Source organism: Ceratotherium simum, chromosome X, assembly GCF_057802395.1.
Source record: "Ceratotherium simum simum isolate JZ-2026a chromosome X, ASM5780239v1, whole genome shotgun sequence".
NCBI classification, from domain to species: Eukaryota; Metazoa; Chordata; class Mammalia; order Perissodactyla; family Rhinocerotidae; genus Ceratotherium; species Ceratotherium simum.
In genome coordinates, this window is record NC_141940.1 from 79994374 (window position 1) to 80014002 (window position 19629).

The 19629-nt window shown below is 37.5% G+C and overlaps 1 protein-coding gene across 10 annotated transcripts in view; it reads left to right on the forward strand.

Annotated features, from left to right (window-relative positions):
- Positions 1-19629, forward strand: part of ARHGEF9 (Cdc42 guanine nucleotide exchange factor 9) — a 247901-nt gene that overhangs the window by 212740 nt on the left and 15532 nt on the right. For all 10 annotated transcript variants that reach the window (XM_087426403.1, XM_014794896.2, XM_014794899.2 and 7 more), the window contains one exon: positions 6406-6474. In XM_087426403.1, the coding sequence (XP_087282529.1) occupies positions 6406-6474 (69 nt within the window). The remainder of the gene's footprint in view (positions 1-6405; positions 6475-19629) is intronic.

Consider the following 19629-nt stretch of genomic DNA (forward strand, 5'->3'; position numbering starts at 1 on the left):
GCGCGCACTTAACGGCTAAGCCACGGGGCCGGCCCTCATTGGATTCTTATACCCAGTTTTTATGAGGTCTAAAGTTCCTGTAAGACATTCGTGGCCAGTGCACATCTTGAATAACATTCATTTTACCAATGAAAATTAATTTTTAACATGTGTTAGGCTAATTAGGCCTCCTGCATTAAGGTGACTGAACTGCTGGTAGTAATGGCCTCTGGAGCAAAGACTTCTGAGTGTTTAATATGTTAACAAATTGCCTCTTGAGTGTGTATTCCTGATTAGGGCAATTCAGATGTTAACTAAATGCCCCTAGAGTATAGATTAAAATTAATGTGCATGTATATATCACGCTTTCTATATGAAAATATTGTAAAGTAAATTATGGAAAATACAACAGGATCTAAAACCATGACCACTTGCATGATTTAGAATCACGCTAAACATACTCTTTGGCTTGAAATAGGTTGTTCCTCTTTACCAGAGGGGATAGCTGGTAGAGATATTTTTCATGCTGCTTCCGAACTGTGAGATTTAGATGCCATTGGCTGTAGCTTAGTGGTTTACAAAGTACTATCTGGTCTCTTGCTCATCGTCCTGCCTTGCTGGCATAAAAATACCAGCCAGGCTTTGTAATTCCCAGAGAGGGCACATGGTTTCTGTTTTTTGCTCCATTCCAAATGGGGGTGGAATTGTACCTTAAAACACCTGTATGCTCAAGTTGGTAAAAACTGCCTCTATAAAAATGGGTCTACCCATTGAGTCCTGGTGCAGATGGAGTCTCCTATCCTTCAGTGTTGGGGATTGAAATGGTCCAGAGGCAAGGAAGGATAATCAGAAAGACACTACTTAGTCTAATCCTAGTCTTCTCCTCAGGTTTTGGGTAGAGTGCACATTGATAATTCACTTTGAGTCCCATTGGAGTCAGATTGCTTTTAGCATGTGAGCACTGCATTGGGACATGATGTGGAGTGGTACAGAAATGCTACTGGCTGCTTCTCCCAGTGACAGGTGGCAGCAGCCTCTGACACTGCCTAGGTTGTTAGAGCTATTAAAGGAATTATCTTAGTGTGCTTTCTACAGACTCTAGATCAACTAGGAAATCCCCGCAATTTCCTCTGGTTCCAACACAATGTCTCCCATACAATGCCCTAATAACCTGTAAGTGTAAGAATCTTCTTCTAATAGAAAAGCTTCTAGAAATTGCTTCCTGACATGCCTATGTTCATCTTTTTAAAAATGTTGTGGTTTTTTTTGTCTGATTATAACAGTAAATCACTTGCATTGTAGGCAATTTTGGAGGGAATAAAAAAACAGAAAAATACAAGAAAAAAATAAAAATCACAGATGAACATACTACCTAGAGATAAGTTTTGTAAACATTTTGAAATATTTCCGTCCCATCTTTTTTTCCTATCTAAGTAAAAAAACTAGGGTGGCTGAATCTTTCTTTCTGTCTCCCCCCACATCTGCCTCTCCATGATGGATAGATATAATTTTGTATCCTCAGTTTTCACTTAAAATTATATCATTAGCATTCCCCTAAATCATTTATTATTTTTAATCAATTTTTATGGCTGTCATGGATTTACCATAATTTTTATGTTTTTTATTTTTGCTTTTTAGTTATAAAATTAATGCATGGCCATAATAACCATTTAAACACATATGGAAATGTAATAAATAAGTTTAGCATTCTTTTCCCTTCTCTGTCACTCCTATGCTGTGTAAGATAATCAGTATTAATTTCGTGTGCCTCTTTCTGTACCTATCTTATGCTCATATAAACATATATACACATAAGACTTTTTAGTTTTTATTTACAAAAATTATGCTATACATATTACTCCGTAACTTGATTTTTTTAAACTTAATTTATCAGGCCGGCCCAGTGGCTTAGCGGTTAAGTGCTCGCACTCTGCTGCTGGCGGCCCAGGTTCGGATCCCAGGCGCACACCAACGTACCACTTCTCTGGCCGTGCTGAGGCTGCGTCCCACATACAGCAACTAGAAGGATGTGCAGCTATGACATACAACTATCTACTGGGGCTTTGGGGGAAAAAATAAATAAATAAATAAAATTATAAACTTAATTTATCGTAACTCTCCAGGTGAAGAATATGGAATCTAACTATAACTTCTTATATCAGTCAGGGTTCAACCAGAGAAGCATAACCAATAGGAGATGTATTATTATTACGAGATTTATTACAAGGAATTGGCTTATGTGATTGTGAAGCCTGGCTAAGCAACTCCAAAATTTGCAGGGCAGGCAGTCAGGAATGGAAGATCACAAGTAGGCTCGAACACATGGACATAGACCAAAGCTATCATCTATAGGCAGGAAGATCATGAGAAGGATGGAACTCCATGTACATGGGCTGAAGCTGTGAGGCGGAATTTCTTCTCTCTCACGGGGAGGCCTCAGCCCTGTTTGTTTGTTTTTTAAGTGGTAAAACTACTTACTATGAACTCTATGTTCTTAACAAAATTTTAAGTACACGATATAGTAATTTTAACTATAGGCTCAATGTTGTACAGCAGATCTCTAGAACTTATTAATATCTTATATAAATGGAACTTTATACCTATTGAACAGCAACTCCCCATTTCTCCTTCCCTCCAGCCTCTGGGAATCACCATTCTACTCTCTATATCTGAGTTTGACTAGTTTAGATACTTCATATAAGCAGAATCATGCAATATTATCCTTCTGTGACTGCCTTATTTCACTCAGCATAATGTTCTCCAGATTGATCTATGTTGTCACATATGGCAAAATTTCCTTCCTTTTTAGAACTGAATAATATTCCATTATATGTGTATACCACATTTTCTTTATCCATTCATCCATTGACAGACACATTTAGGTTGTTTCCATATCTTGGCTATTGGGAATAATGCTGCGATAAACATATCTCTTCAAGATCTTGATTTCAATTATTTTGGATATATACCCAGAAGTGGGAATGCTGGATCATATGATGGTTCTATTTTTAATTTTATGAGGAGCCTCCATACTGTTTTTCATAGTGGCTGCACCATTTTAATTCCCAACAGTGTATTATGGTTCCAGTTTCTCCACATCCTTGTCAATACTTAATGTCTTTTGTTTCTTTGATAATAGCTATCCAAACAGGAGTGAGGTGATATTTTGTTGTGGTTTAGATTTGCATTTCCCTGATGATTAGTGATGTTGAGCATATTTTTATATACCTGTTGTCCGTTTGTATGTCTTCTTTGAAGACATGTCCGTGCAAGTCGTTTGCCCATTCTTTTTAATCATTATTTATTTTTCATTATTGACTGTAGAAGTTTCGTATATATTTTGAAAATTAACCCCTTATCAGATATATGGTTTGAAAATGTATTTTCTCCCATTCCATAGGTTGCCTATTCACTCTGTTGTTGCTTTCCTTTGCTGTGCAGAACCATTTTAGTTTGATGTAGTCCCACTTGTCTATTTTTGCTTTGTTCCCTATGCTTTTGGTGTCTTATCCAAGAAATCATTGCCAAGACCATGTCAAGAAACTTTTTCCCTATGTTTTTCTTCTAGGAATTTTATAGTGTCAGGTCATAAATTTAAGTCTTCACTCCACTTTGAATTGATTTTCAAGTATGGTGTAAGGAAGGAGTCAAATTTCATTCTTTTGCATGTGAATATCCAGTTTTCCCAGCACCATTTGTTGAGGAAACTGTCCTTTCTCCATTGTGTATTCTTGGCATTCTTGTCAAAGATATGTTGATTCCATGTGTGTAGGTTTATTTCTGGGCTCTCTATCCTGTTCTATTGGTCTATATGTCTTTATGCCAGTACCATACTGTTTTAATTACTGTAGCTTTGTAATATATTTTGAATCAGGAAGTGTGATGCCTCCAGGTTTGTTCTTCTCTCTCAAGATTGCTTTGGCTATTATGAGCCTTTTGTGGTTCCACATGAATTTTAGGATTGTTTTCTCTATTTTTGTAAAAAATGTCACTAGGGTTTTAATAGGCTTGCATTGAATCTACAGATGGATTTGGGTAGAATGGACATTTTAACAATATTAAGTCTTCTACTACAAGAAAGGAAAACTACAGGCCAAATATCCCTGATGAACATACATGGAAAAATCTTCAATGAAACACTAGCCAACAAAATTCACAGCACAATAAAAGGATCATACACCATAACCAAGTGGGATTTACCTTGGGATGCAAGGATGGTTCAACATATGCAAATCAATTAATGTGATATGCCACACTGACAAAATGAAGGATAAAAATCACATGATCATCTATTTAGATGCATAAAAAGTATTTGACAAAATTAAACACCCTTTCATGATAAAAACTCAACAAACTAGGTATAGAAGGAATTTACCTCAACATAATAAAGGCCATATATGAAAGGCCACAGCTCAAACATACTCAAGGGGGAAAAACTGAAAGCTTTTTATCTAAGATCAGGAGCAAGACAAGGATACCCACTCTCACCATTTTTATTCAACATAGTAGTGGAAGTCCTAGCCAGAGTGATTAGGCAAGAACAAAAAAAGGCATCCAAATCAGAAAGGAAGAAGTAAAATTATTTCTGTTGGCAGACGACATTGTGTTATATATAGAAAACCCTAAAGATTCCATAAAAAAGCTCTTAAAACTGGTAAATGGGGCTGGCCCCGTGGCTTAGCGGTTAAATGCGCATGCTCTGCTACTGGTGGCATGGGTTCATATCCCGGACAGGCACCGACACACCGCTTCTCTGGTCAGGCTGAGGTGGCGTCCCACATATAGCAACTAGAAGGATGTGCAGCTATGACATACAACTATCTACTTTCTTTGGGGGAAAAAAAAGGAGGAGGATTGGCAATAGATGTTAGCTCAGAGCTGGTCTTCCTCAGCAAATAAAAAAGAGGATTAGCATGGATGTTAGCTCAGGGCTGATCTTCCTCACAAAAAAAAAAAAAAACTGATAAATGAATTTAGTAAAGTTGCAGGTTACAAAGTCAATATGCAAAAGTCCATTGTGTTTCTATACACTAACAGCAAGCTGTCTGAAAAGGAAATTAAGCAAATAATACCATTTACAGTTACATCAAAAAGAATACAATACTTAGGAATAAACTTAACCAAGGAGATGTAACACTTGTACACTGAAAACTACAAAACATTACTGAAAGAAATTAAAGAAGACACAAATAAATAGAAAGACATCCTGTGTTCATAGATTAAAGACTTAATATTGTTAAAATGTCCATTCTCCCCAAAGCCATGTACAGGTTCAATGCGATTCTATCAAAACTTCAATGGTATTTTTTACAGAAATAGAAAAAACAGTCCTAAAATTCATGTGGAACCACAAGAAACCCATAATAGCCAAGACAATCTTGAGAGAGAAGAGCAAAGCTGGAGACATCACAATTCCTGATTCAAAATATATTACAAAACTACAGTAATTAAAACAGTATGGTACAGGCATAAAGACCAATGTAATAGGATAGAGATCCCAGAAATAAACTCACAAATATACAATCAACATATCTTTGACAAGGGTGCCAGGAATACACAATGAGGAAAGGATAGTTTCTTCAACAAATGGTGCTGTGAAAACTGGATATGCACATGCAAAAGAATGAAATTGGACTCTTACCTTACACCATACATGAAAATCAACTCAAAATGGGTTGAAGACTTACAATATGACCTGAGACTGTAAAACTCCTAGAAGAAAAAATAGATCTTGACTTTGGTCTTGGCAGTTATTTCTTGGATAAGACACCAAAAGCATAGGCAACAAAGCAAAAATAGACAAATGGGACTACATCAAACTAAAATGCTCCTGCACAGCAAAGGAAACAATCAACAGAATGAAAGGCAACCTATGGAATGAGAGAAAATATTTTCAAACCATATATCTGATAAGAGGTTAATTTCCAAAATATATAAGGAACTCATACAACTCAATACCAGAAAACCAAATAACTCTATTGAAAAAGGGGCAAAGGACTTGCACAGACATTTCTGTTATTTCATTAATCGCTTTTTGCCATTTGATTTTTTCATCCTTCTGAAACTTTTCTTATCTCTATACATTTTCTGTTGTAATCTCTTATCTTTTGACTCATTATTTCCTTTTCTTTATATTTTTGCTTTTGGTTGTGAAATATTTTTCCATTTTACACCATACTTTATTCAACCATGCTCCATTTAACAGCCTCTTACCTCATGTTCTCACTTTTTTTTGCCCGTCTGTACTGTGAAATGCATCTTTGTAGCTAAATCTTTGTCCAGGTTTCTGACTACTTTCCTTTTTTGCTTTTCAAGGCTTTTGATACATTTTACCAAAATTACTCTTCCAGAAAAGTTGTACTAATTTATACATTTAAGAAAGGTCTATTTTTTTTAATAACAAAATCATCTATCTTTATGTTATAGGCTTTGAAATTTCCGAAAACCAGAAGAGGCAGGCTGCAATGACTGTGAGAAAAGTCCCTAAACAAAAAGGTAAAGCTGCCTTTAACCACCATTTCCCTGGCCCCACTCACTCTCTTTGTGAGACTGGGAAGCCATAGTCTATGAGCTTGCATATTCCTAGGCTTGTTTTCATGCTGAAGTTCACTTGGGGTGGTGAAGAGTGTCTGGGTTCCCAAGTGTCCCTGATGGAAGGTGGTAAATGGTCTTAAAGTCTTAAGGCTTAGGAGTGAGTAGTATAAGTTAGTCATGTCCAAAGATAGCTCATTGGATACAGGAAAAAAACAGAAGCTTTGTTTCTTTTTATTTTTACTTAAATAAAAGAGAGAAACTTAAACTTTACTAGTAATATAGAGACAAATGGACAGTAGTAAATGTGTATAATTTATTAATAAGTATAAACATATTAGGGATTTGTGCACAACGTTCTTTCATTGGTTTTGGGACGTTAGCCCAATCAGGAGTCCCAAATCAGAATAGAGAACTTCAAACTGAACCAAGACAGAAGATTCAGATATTCATTTTCTTTCTCTCAAACATAAACTACAGTACTGAAAAAAGAAAAACATCTTGAGAATCAATTTGAATATGAAATGAAGCTTTATTTTCTTGTTTTTGTGAACTAGACCAAATTAAAATGCTTAGTTGAACGAAGGGAAAGAACTACCCTCTGTTTATTTGAGAGCCTATTCAGTACCAGTCATTTTATATAAGTTCTTTCATTTCGTCTGTATGGCACCCCTGAAAACGTAGGCATTATTAGCTCCATTTTTCAGATGAGGAAACTGAGGATCTTCAAGGTGAAATGACTCCGAACCTTAGTCAGCTTGACTCCACGTCCACTGCTCTCTCCTCTCCATCTCAGGGTTCTCCTGTTTCTGTATGCTGGGAATGAAGAGCTCATTTTTTTTGTCTTGCCTTGATTATTGACAGCCACTTCTATTACTGACAGCTGTTGTCATTGTCCCCAGGGGTGGATGATCTTAATGAGACCTCACTTTGCCCATGCCCTTCCTTCTGCTTTCTCAGAAAGCAGGGCTCCCTGGTTCAGAATGAGTCACCATACAACAGGATGAGATTCAAGTTGCCTGAAATCCCAGCAGACACATATAAAGCATGCTTAATTATTCCCAATGAAGCTTCTTTTTATTGAGGAGGCCCAGTGACTGTGAATATCTGATTTACAATTAAACACTGCACCTAGCTGGGGCCCCTCTGGCTAGATATGGCCTTCCTTTTGACTGCTTCTTGCTTCTTGCTCTTGGGAGGCTCTCACTGACTCTTTTCCTCATTGTGGAAATGTGATTTTCTTTAGATAGGGAATTAAAGGCAAACGCTCCTAACCTCTTGGGAGTGAAAACATTAAAGACAGTGTTAGAAAGCAATCTGGAGTTAACATCAGTAAGGATATGATCTGTATGAATAGTAGAACCCTGTAAGAGAATGTGCCCCTTACTTAGACAGAGATATGAGCATAAAAGTGCCTTGGCCAGCTGGAGAATCTTCAGGCTACAAAAGGGCTGCTGTCCTACCTTCCTGCCTTTGTCTCCTGGAGGCTCTCACCTCCTGAGCTTCTCTCACTATGATTTCCTCCACTGTCCCCACCACACTTACCTTCATGCTCGGATGGTGCCCCTTTACTTCAGCTCAGGTTTCCTCAAGCCTGAGCTTGAGACTGGCTGGTCTTTTCACTTAGAACCCTTAAAACAAAGGAACATCCACCAAGAAACCAATCAGAAAACAAGCCTACTCACTCATACAAAGCCTTTGTGTCAGGTTCCTTCCCCACACGTCTAGTCTCAAGCCTGTCTTTTTCAGGTCCTCTCTTATCTCCCAGTATCTAAACACTGGTTCACTTAAAGAGCTTTCCATCTTTAACAGTAATCTTAGTCTTCAAAGAAACTCATCTAGATTCAAATCTCCCAGAATTCCTTCAGATCCCCTCCCTTATTTCTATTTCTTGTCTGCAAGACTCTCCTAGTCCAGGGCTGTGGTGACTGATATATTTGAAACTCAAGGATACTATACATGTAGAAGGGGTTGTCACACTTAAAAATTCAATAGCTATATCATGTACATGGAAAGAGCAGGAAAGGAGTTCTTTCAAATACCCATGAAAGCCAGCTTCCTTAACTCTTCCAAAGACCCCTTCTTGCAAATTATGAGAAACATTGTTGTTAACATTTCTCTAATGCAGATATAATTGGGTAAGTAATTATTCTAGTGTCCCCTTCCAACCCCGTCTATACTGCCATGGGACCTTATCAACTCAGTCTACTGCTCTGGACAAGGGGAAGCCTGGCTGGAAGAAAAGCAAAGCAGATAAAACCTAGCTCTAAGGAAGTTCTTTTCACTTTACATTTGACTTTCATACTGCCTTGGTTTTAAAAATATAAATATAACTTCTTGGGAGTTGGATACTAATTCCTGCTCCATCAACCCATTTCAGTCTGTCATCACGGAGCTCCCTAGGGCCATGGGCACAGCTCCCATCTCTAGAGGCTTTAGGGCCAGCTCAAAATGAAATGAGTACCCTAGAATAACTAAAATAATCTTAAAAAAGAAGAATAAAGTTGGAGTAATCAGTTGACTCTGATTTAAACACTAATTATATAGCTGCAGTAACCAAGACAGTGTGGTGTTGGCAGAAGGATAGACATATTAGATGAATGGAACAGAATAGAGAACCCAGAAATAGACCTGCACAAATAAGCCCAACTGATTTTTGACAAAGGTGCAAAAGCAATTCAATGGAGGAAGGATAGGCTTTTCAACAATTGGCTCTGAAGCAATTGGACTCCATAGGCCAAAAATAAAGAACCTCAACCTAAACTCATATTCTATAAAAATTAACTCAAAATGGATAATGGACTTGAATGTAAAGCTACAAAACTTTCAGGGAAATAAAATTGGAGAAAATCTTCAGAATCTAGGGCTAGGCAAAGAAGTACATAGATTTGACACCAAAAGCTTGAATCACAAAATGAAAAATTGACCTCATCAAAATATAGAAAATTTTGCTCTATGAAAGACCAGGTGAAGAGGATGAAAAGACAAGCTACAGGCTAGGTAACAAAAATATTTGCAAACCACATATATGATAAAACACTACTATCTAGAATATATGAGGAACTTGTAAAACTCAACAGTAAAAACTCCAATTATAAAATGGGTAAAAGACAGATATTTCACTGAAGAGGATATATGAATGGCAGTTAAATACATGAAAAGGTGTTCAACATCATTGATCATTGGAGAAATGCAAATTAAAACCACAATGAGATATCATTACATACCTATTAGAAAGGCTAAAATAAAAAATAGTGACAGCACCAAATGCAGGCAAGGATGCAGAGAAACTGAATCATTCATACATTGCTGGTGAAAATGTAAAACAGTACAGCCACTCTAGAAAATAATTTGGCAGTTTCTTAAGAAATGAAACATACAACGACCATATGACCCAGCAATTACACTCTTGGGCATTTATCCCAGAGAAATGAAAACTTATTTTCACATAAAAACCTCTAAACAAATGTTCGTAACAGCTTTATTCATAGTACCCCAAAGTGGAAACAACGCAGATGTCTTTCAGTGGGTGATTAATTAAGCAAACTGTGGTACATCCACACCATAGAATATTACTCATAAATAAAAAGGAGCCAACTATTGGTACACACAGCAACTTGGGTGAATCTACAAGGAATTATGCTGAGTGAGAAAAGCCAATCCCCAAAGGTTACGAAGCATTTATATAACTTTCTTAAAATGATATAATTTAGAAGTGGGGAACAGATTAGTGGTTGCCAGGAGTTAAGAAGTGAGTGGGGACTGGAGATAAGTGAGTATGGTTATAAAAGAGTAATAGAGTGATCCTTGTGATAATAGAAATGTTCTGTCTCTTGACTGTGTCTTGTAACAATGTTAATATCCTGGCTGTAATATTGTACTGTAGTTTTGCAAAATCTTATTATTGGAGAAACTGAGTAAAGTGTACAAAGAATATCTCTGTATTCTCTCTTATAACTGCCTGTGAATCTACAATGATCTCAAAATAAAAAGCTTAATTAAAAAGTTAAATTGAGCATTCCCCAAACTCCCTCCCTAATATCTCCATATCCTTTGTTGGCATCCTGTACCCTCATACTTCTAACACTTACCACCTTTGAAAACTGGTTGTTAGAGAACGTCATCAAAATGGCAGAATAGTTTTCTACTGTTCTCCTTCTAAAAACCACTGATTTTGACAGTCACCCACAGATGAGAGTACTTTCTGAAAGTCCAGGAGTCTAGTAGATAAGTTCCAGACCACCCTTGGAGAAAAATATAATCCATGATTAGACACATAGAAGAGGCCAGTCAATAAAGGTTAGGGGAGGTGACTGCTTCTTCAGTTATGAAGACAGCCATGCAAGAGTGCAAGAAATATGAAAAATCAGAGAAACATGACATCACCAAAGGAACACAATAAATTTCCAGAAAATGACACCAAAAGACATGGAGATCTGCAATTTGCCTGATAAACAATAAACAATTCAACATAGTTGTTTTAAGGAAGCTCAGTGAGCTTCAGGAAAACATGGAGACAGTTCAAGGAATCAGAAAAACAATACAGAAACAAAACAAGCAAATTAACAGAGAGTAGAAATCATAAAAAAAGAACCAAACAGAAATTATAGAGCTGAGGAATACAATGAATGGAATCGAAAATACAATAGAGAGCATCAACAACAGACTTGATCAAGCAGAAGAAAGAAACTGTAAAGTCAAAGACAGGTCATTTGAAATTTTCCAGTCAGAGTAGAACAAAGAGAAAAATAAAAAAGAATGAAGAAAACTATATGAATTATGGAATAAAATTAAGAGTATCAATCTACAAAATATTGGAGTCCCAGAAGGAGAATAGAGGGAGAAAGGGGCAGAAAGCTTATTTAAAGAAATGATGTCTCAAAGTGGAACTGGTGACCTAGCCCATTCCCCCTCCCCTGGCAGCGGCACCACTCTTTCCAGCAGTGGGGATAGCAGCCAAAATGTGGATTACCCCGGCAGGGTTTGAGTGCTCTGACCTGAGGTCTCAAAAAGCACACCGGCATGCACCAGTGAGCAGAGGCTGCACAAGCAGCAATGACAATTACTCATGGCTTAGCCCCTGCCCCACCTCCCCCAGTGGTGTCAGCTGGTGCATATGTCCTGAGGCTTCAGGAAACATCATAGAACCCATGACCCAGCCCCCAGTGGCAGTACCCCCGACACCATCTCTACTAGCAGTGGGGGCAGTATACAAGACCCAGGCCCCCAGCAGCAACAGTAACACCCATGAACTCAGCACTCCTGGCAGCAGTTCTGCCAGCACCTCCAGATAATGTGGGAGCAGCAGCAGGGTGATGCACGGAGCAGCAGCACTCCACCCCGTGGAGAGCCCATGGAGAGCTAGTAGGGGAACACAAGACCCAGATGATCCTGGAAGCAGCATTAGTGCTCACAGCCTGATGGCCCTAGTGGTGACACCCGAGACTGCAATGACATCGCAAGCAGCAAAGAACCAGCAACCTCAGAGGCACAAGGAGCACAAAGAGGCAGTGGAAAGTGGAAAGTGCAGGCTCTCAAATACAACTAGAAGCAGCCCAGAACCAAAGTAACCAAGACTTTACCCAAATAAGGAAGGTGTTTACTACCACAAATGTGCTAGCAGTGGAACAACTCATCAAGTACTGTGAAGAACTACTGTAACATGGAAGAACAGCAAGGAACTGACAATTCTCCAGAAACCAAACTTGAAATCACAGAATATTGCAATTGAACTGGCAGAGAATTCAAATAGCTGTCATGAAGAAAACTCAGTGAGTTATAGGAAAAGTCAGAAATACAGTTCAGTGAACTCAGGAATAGAACTAATGAACAGAAGGACTACTTCACCAAAAAGATTGAAAGTCTTAAAAAAAAACAAATTCTGGAGATGAAGAACACAGTTAATGAGAGGAAAAATAAAGCAAAAAGCACTGGAAATAGAGCACACCATATGGAAGGGAGATTTAGTGAGCTCTAAGATAGAAATCTAGAAATGACACAGGTAGAAGAGGAGAGAGAATTAACATTTTTTAAAAATGAAGAAATTCTACAGGAAATATCTGATTAGATGAGGAAATGCAACATAAGGATAATGGGTATCCCAGAAGGAGAAGAGACAGAGAAAGGAGCAGAGAGCTTATTTAAGGAAATAATAGCTGAGAACTTCCCAAACCTGGGGAAGGAACTGGATATACAAGTACATGAAGCTAATAGAACTCCTAATCATCTGAATGCAAAAAGACTTTCTCCAAGGCATATTATATTAAAACTGTCAAGAGTCAATGACAAGCAAATAATATTAATGGTGGCCAGAAGGAAAAAAAGGGCTTACAAAGGAACCACCATCAGGTTTTCAGTGGATTTCTCAGGAAAAACTCTACAGGCTAGGAGAGAATGGAATGATATATTTCAAATATTGAAAAACAAAAACTGTCAGCAAAAATACTCTATCCGGCAAATTTATCCTTCAGATACGAAGGAGAAATAAAAGCTTTCCCAGACAAATAAAAGCTTTGGGAGTTCATCACCACTAGACTTGCCTTACAAGGAATGATGAAAGGAGCCCTCTTACCTGAAACAAAAAGGTAAAGGTTTACAAGGCTTTGAGCAAGGTGATAAATAGACAAAAGGAGAAAATCACACCTCTGTATCAGAATAGGTTAGTAAAGATTTCATTAAAACATAAAGACTAAAGTGCAAGAAAACATAAAATAACTGTAACCACTTCAATTTGGTAACAAACTCACAACACAGAAAAGGATAATTTGTGACAATAAAACATAGAAGGGGGAGAGGAAAGGGATGGAACCTGCATAAACTAATATAGATAAGATGCTATCAGCAGAAATAGGACTATCTCATCTATGAGATCTTTATACAAACTTCATGGTGACCACAAAACAGACAAAAAAACAGAGCAGAGTCACAAATCATAAATAAAGAGGAAACAGAGAAAAACATCACAGAAAACCACCAAACTAAAATGGCAGACAGAAATACAAGGAAAAAGAAACAATGGAAATATAGAACAAGGAAACAAAAGATAAAATGGCAATATTAAGCTCTCATATATCAATAATCACTCTAAATGTAAATGTATTGAATTCACCAATCAAAAGACACAGACTGATTGGATGGATTAAAAAACAAGGACCAACAATACACTGCCTCCAGGAGACCCATCTCAGCTCTAAACACAAACATAGGCTCAGAGTAAATGGATGGAAGATTATACTCCAAGCAAAAGGCAACCAAAAGAAAGCAGGTATAGGGGCTGGCCCCGTTGCACAAGCGGTTAAGTGCAAGTGCTCCGTTGTGGCGGCCTGGGGTTCGCCGGTTCGGATCCCAGGTGCGCACTGATGCACTGCTTGGCAAGCCATGCTGTGGCGGCGTCCCATATAAAGTGGAGGAAGATGGGCACAGATGTTAGCCCAGTGCCAGTCTTCCTCAGCAAAAAAAGAGGAGGATTGACAGGTGTTAGCACAGGGCTGATCTCACACACAAAAAAAAGCAGGTATAGCTATATTTATATCAGACAAAACAGACTTCATGCCAAAAAAGATAACAAGAAACAGATGGACATTATATAATGATAAAAGGGACATTCCATTCAACCAAGAAGAATTAACACATATTAATATATATGCACTTAACATAGGAGCACCAAAGTATATAAAGCAACTACTTGTAGACCTACAGGGAGAAATTGACAGCAACCCAATAAGAGTGGGGTACTTTAACACGCTAGTTACATCAATGGATAGATCATCCAGATAGAAAGTCAGCAAGGAAACAGTGGCCTTAAATGAAACACCAGACCAGATGGACTTAATAGATATATATAGAATATTCCATCCAAAAGCAGTAGAATAGACATTTTTCCCAAGTGCACATGGAACATTCTCCAAGATAGACCATATGTTGGGAAACAAAACAAGCCTCAATAAATTTAAGAAGATTGAAACCATATCAAGCCTCTTTTCTGATGACAATGCTATGAAACTAGAAATTAACTACAAGCAGAAAGCTGGAAAAGTCACAAATATGTGGAGACTGAACAACATGCTACTGAACAACTATGGGATCAATGAAGACATCAATGGAAAAATAAAAAAAATACCTGGAAGCAAATGAAAATGAAAACACAGCATGCCAAAACTTTATGGGATGCAGCAAAAGTGGTACTGAGAGGGAAGTTTATAGCAATACAGGTCTACCTCAAGAAACAACAAAAATATCAAATAAACAATCTAATACCTTACCTAAAAACTAGAAAAAGGAGAACAAATCCCAAAATCAGTAGAAGGAAGGAAATAAAGTCAGAGTAGAAATCAATGAAACAGACTTAAAAAACAACAAAAACGATCAATGAAACTAAGAGTTGATTCTTTGAAAAGATAAATAAAACTGACAAACCATTAGCCAGACTCACTAAGAAGGAGAGAGAGACAGCTCAAATAAATAAAACCAAAAATGAAAGAGGAGAAATTACAATGAATACCACAGAAGTACAATGGATTATAAGAAAGTACTGTGAAAAACTGTACACCAACAAATTGGATAACCTAAAAGAAATGGACAAATTCTCAGAATCATACAATCTCCCAAAACTGAATCAAGAAGAAATGGAGAGTCTGAATAGACAAATCACAATTACAGAGATTGAAACAGTAGTCAGAAACCTCCCAAAACACAAAAGTTCATGACCAAACAGCTTCTCTGGTGAATTCTACCAAACATTCAAAGAAGATTTAATACCTATCCTTCTCAACCTCTTGCAAAAACCTGAAGAGGACAGGAAGCTTCCTAACTCATTTTATGAGGCCAACTTTACCCTGATACCAAACCGAGAGAAGGACAATGCAAAACAGGAAAATTATAGGCCAATATTGCTGATGAACATAGATGCAAAAATCATCAACAGAATATTAGCATATTGAATACAACAAAACATTAAAAGGATCATATATCGTGATCAAGTGGGATTTATTCCAGGGATGGTTCAACATCCACAAATCAATCAATGTGATACACCACAGTAACAAAATGAAGAATAAAAATCACATGATCATCTCAATAGACACAGGGAAAGTATTTGACAAGATTCAACATCCATTTATGATAAAAACTCTCAATAAAATGGGAGGAAACTACCTCAACATAATAAAGGCCATGTATGACAAACAGCCAGCATCATATTCAATGGTAAAAAACTGAAAGCTACTCCTCTGAGAAGAGGAACAAAACAAGGATGCCCACTCTGGCCACTCTCATTCAACATAGTCTTGGAAGTTCTAGGCAGAGCAATTAGGCAAGAAAAAGAAATAAAAAGTATCCAAATTAGAAAGGAAGAAGTAAAACTGTCACTATTTGCAGGTAACATGATTCAACACATAGGAAACCCTAAAGACTACTACTTATTTATAAGTTCTACAAGAACTTAGAAATAATTAACAGATGCAGTAAAGTTGCAGGATAGAAAAGCAACATACAAAAATTAGTTTCATTTCTATACACTAATAACAAACTCACAGAAAGAGAAATCAATAATACAATCCCATTTACAGTCACAACAAAAAGAATAAAATACCTAGAAATAAATTTAATCAAGAACATGAAATACCTATACACTGAAAACTACAAGACATTATTAAAATAAATTGAAGAATATAAGGAGATAGAAATATATTCTGTGCTCATGGCTTGGAAGAATAAAAATGTCCATATTACTTAAAGCAATCTACAGATTCAGTGCAATCTCAGTCAGAATCCCAATGACACTTTCCACAGAAATAGAACAAATAATCCTAAATTTTATATGGAACAACAAAAGACCCCAAATAGCCAAAGGAATCCTGAGAAAAAAGAAGAAAGCTGGATGTATCACCCTCCCAGACTTCAAAATATGCTACAAAACTATAGTAATCAAAACAGCATTGTACTGGCAGAAAAACAGATACATAGATTAATGCAACAGAAATGAGAACCCAGAAATAAAACCACACATTTATGGACAGCTAATCTTCAACAAAGGAGTGAAGAACACACAATGGAGAAAGGAAAGTCTTTTCAGTAAACAGTGTTGGGAAAAGTGGACAAACACATGCAAAAGAATGAAAGTAGACCATTATCTTACACTATCCATAAAAATTAACTCAAAATGGATTGAAGAATTGAATGTAAGTCCTGAAACCATAAAACTCCTAAAGGAAAACATAGGCAGTGTCCTCTTTGACATCAGTCTTAGCAGTATGTTTTTGAATACTATGTCTCTTCAAGCAAGGGAAACAGAAGAAAAAGGAAACAAATGGGACTACATCAGACCAAAAAGCTTCTGCATGACAAAGGAAACTATCAACAAAAAGAAAAGACAACCCACCAACTGGGAGAAAATATTTGCAAATCATATATCTGATAAGGGGTGAATTTCCAAAATATATAAAGAATTCAGACAACTCAACAAACAAAAAAACAAACAACCCAATCAAAAAATGGGTATAGGATATGAATAGCCATTTTTTCCAAAGAAGATATACAGATGGCCAACAGGCACATGAAAAGATGTTCAAAATCACTATTAGGGAAATTCAAATCACAACTACAATGAGATATCACCTTACACCTCTCAGAATGGCTATTATTAAAAGACAAGAAATAACAAGTATTGGAGAGGATGTGGAGAAAAGGGAACCCTCTATACTGCTGGTGGGAATGCAAACTGGTGCAGCCACTATGGAAAACAGTATGGAGATTTCTCAAAAAAACTGAAAATAGAACTACCATATGATCCAGCTATTCTACTTCTGAGTATTTATCCAAAGAAGATGAAAACACTAATTTTAAAATATTTATGCACCCCTATGTTCATTGCAGCATAATTCACAATAGCCAAGACTTGGAAGCAACTCAAGTGCCCATCAGTGGTTTAATGGATAAAGAATATGTGGTGTGTATATATATACAATGGAATACTATTCAGCCATAAAAAAGAAGAAATCTTGCCATTTGCAACAAAATGGTTGGACCTTGAGAGTATTATACTAAGTTAAATATGTCAGAAAGAGAAAGACAAATACTGTAGGATTTCACTCATATGTGGAAGATACACACACACACACACACACACACACACACACATAGATAAGGAGAACAGATTCTGGTTACCAGAGCAGAAGGGGATGGGAGGAAGGAGAAAGGGGTAATAGGGTAAGTATGTATGGTAATGACTGCAAACTAGACTTTTGGTGGTGAACATGATGCAGTCTATATAGGAGGTGAAATATAATGGTGTTCACCTGAAATTTACACAATATTATAAACCAATATGACCTTAATAAAATAATAAATAAAATTAGTTTTAATGTTCACCATAAAAAAGTAATATCTGAGAACCTCCCAATTCTGGGTATTCAGACATCCAAGTTCATGAGGCTCACTGGTCTCTAAACAATGTTAACCCAAAATGATCTTCTCCAAGACACATTATAATGAAACTGTCTAAAATCAAAGACAGAGAAGATTAAAAGCATCAAGAGAAAAAAAATCCTCAAGGGAACCCCCATAAGGCAAATAACAAATTTCTCTGTGGAAACTTAGCAAGCCAGGAGAGAGTTAGATGATATATTCAATGTGCTGAAAGAAAAAAACTACCAGCCAAGAATACTGAACCCAGGAATATTTTCCTTCAGAAATGAAGAGAGAAAGACTTTCCCAGATAAAAAAAAAAGAAAAGAAAAAACTGAGAGAGTTAATTACCAATAAACTTGTCTTACAAGAAATACTGAAAGGAGTACTTCAAGCTAAAATAAAAGGATGCTAATTAGTAACATGAAAATATAAACACACAGGTAAAATTAAGTGTATAGTCTAATTCAGAATGCTCTATTATGGTGTTGTGTTAATCGTGTATGCATCCAACATCAGAGCACCTAAATATATTAAGCAAAAATAACAAATCTGAAGGAAGAAACAGACAACAAGATAATAATAGTGGGGATTTTAATGCCTCACTTTCAAGAACGAATAGATCACCTAGACAAAAAAAAATCATTAAGAAAACATTGGACTGGAAATACATTTAAACAAAATAAACCAAAAAAGCATATGAGGAACATTCCATACAACACAGCAGTATTCACATTTTTCTCAACCACACATGGAACATTCTCCAGTGTATCATGTGTTAGTTCACAAAACAAGACTTAGCAAACTTAAGACTGAAATCATCAAATCTTTTCGAACCACAATGTTATGAAACTAGAAATCAATGAGGAGGAAAAAATGGAAAATTCACAAATATGTGGAAATTAACACACTCCTGAACAACCAATGGGTCAAATAATAAAAGGGAAATCAAAAATTATCTTGAGATGTGACGTCAGCATCATGGCGGAGTGAGTTTTCCCGTGAACTCTTCCCCCGACAAGATACAACAAAAGCAACAGCCACAGACCAACAACGGAATCCCAGACAGTGAAAACATAGAGTGGAGGGATCCACACTGCCGCACATCTGAGAGTGGAACGTGCTGGGCCCCCGGAGGAAGTGGGGAGAGGTAAGGAGAACTCTGCTCCCTCCCCATCAGATCAGCGATCCCGGTCCACGCGGCTCCCAGAGAGGGGGGAGGGGCGGCCCGCGGCGGGGAAACCGTGGCTCTTCAGAATCTCTCAGCCAGTGGGAAACTCCCGCACAGAGGACTCAGAGGAGCCACAGGGCTACCATCAACATCTGAGCACCCCAGAGAGCGGATAAAGAGGGGCAAACGAGAAGCCTCCCACGTAAGTGACCCAGAGGGCAAAAGAGAGAGCTCCCCCCTCCCCGCAACCCGGAGTCTGCAGCTGGACCAGACCAGACCTAGTGATCCGAGGCACACCTGATCAAACGACTGGACCCGTGGATCACAGCGGGGAAAAAAAAAAACAAAACTGCGGATCACAGCAGAAAAACTGGGGCAGAGTGCAGGGGGCTTAGACTACACAGCCCTTTACCACCAGACAGTGGCGGCAGGTGGAAATTGCAACCAGAGACTTCCAGGATGAGGAAAAACAAAACCAACACAGGAAGCACAATGCAAAAATATATGAAATCACCAGACCAGAAACAAAATGACAAGCACCCAGA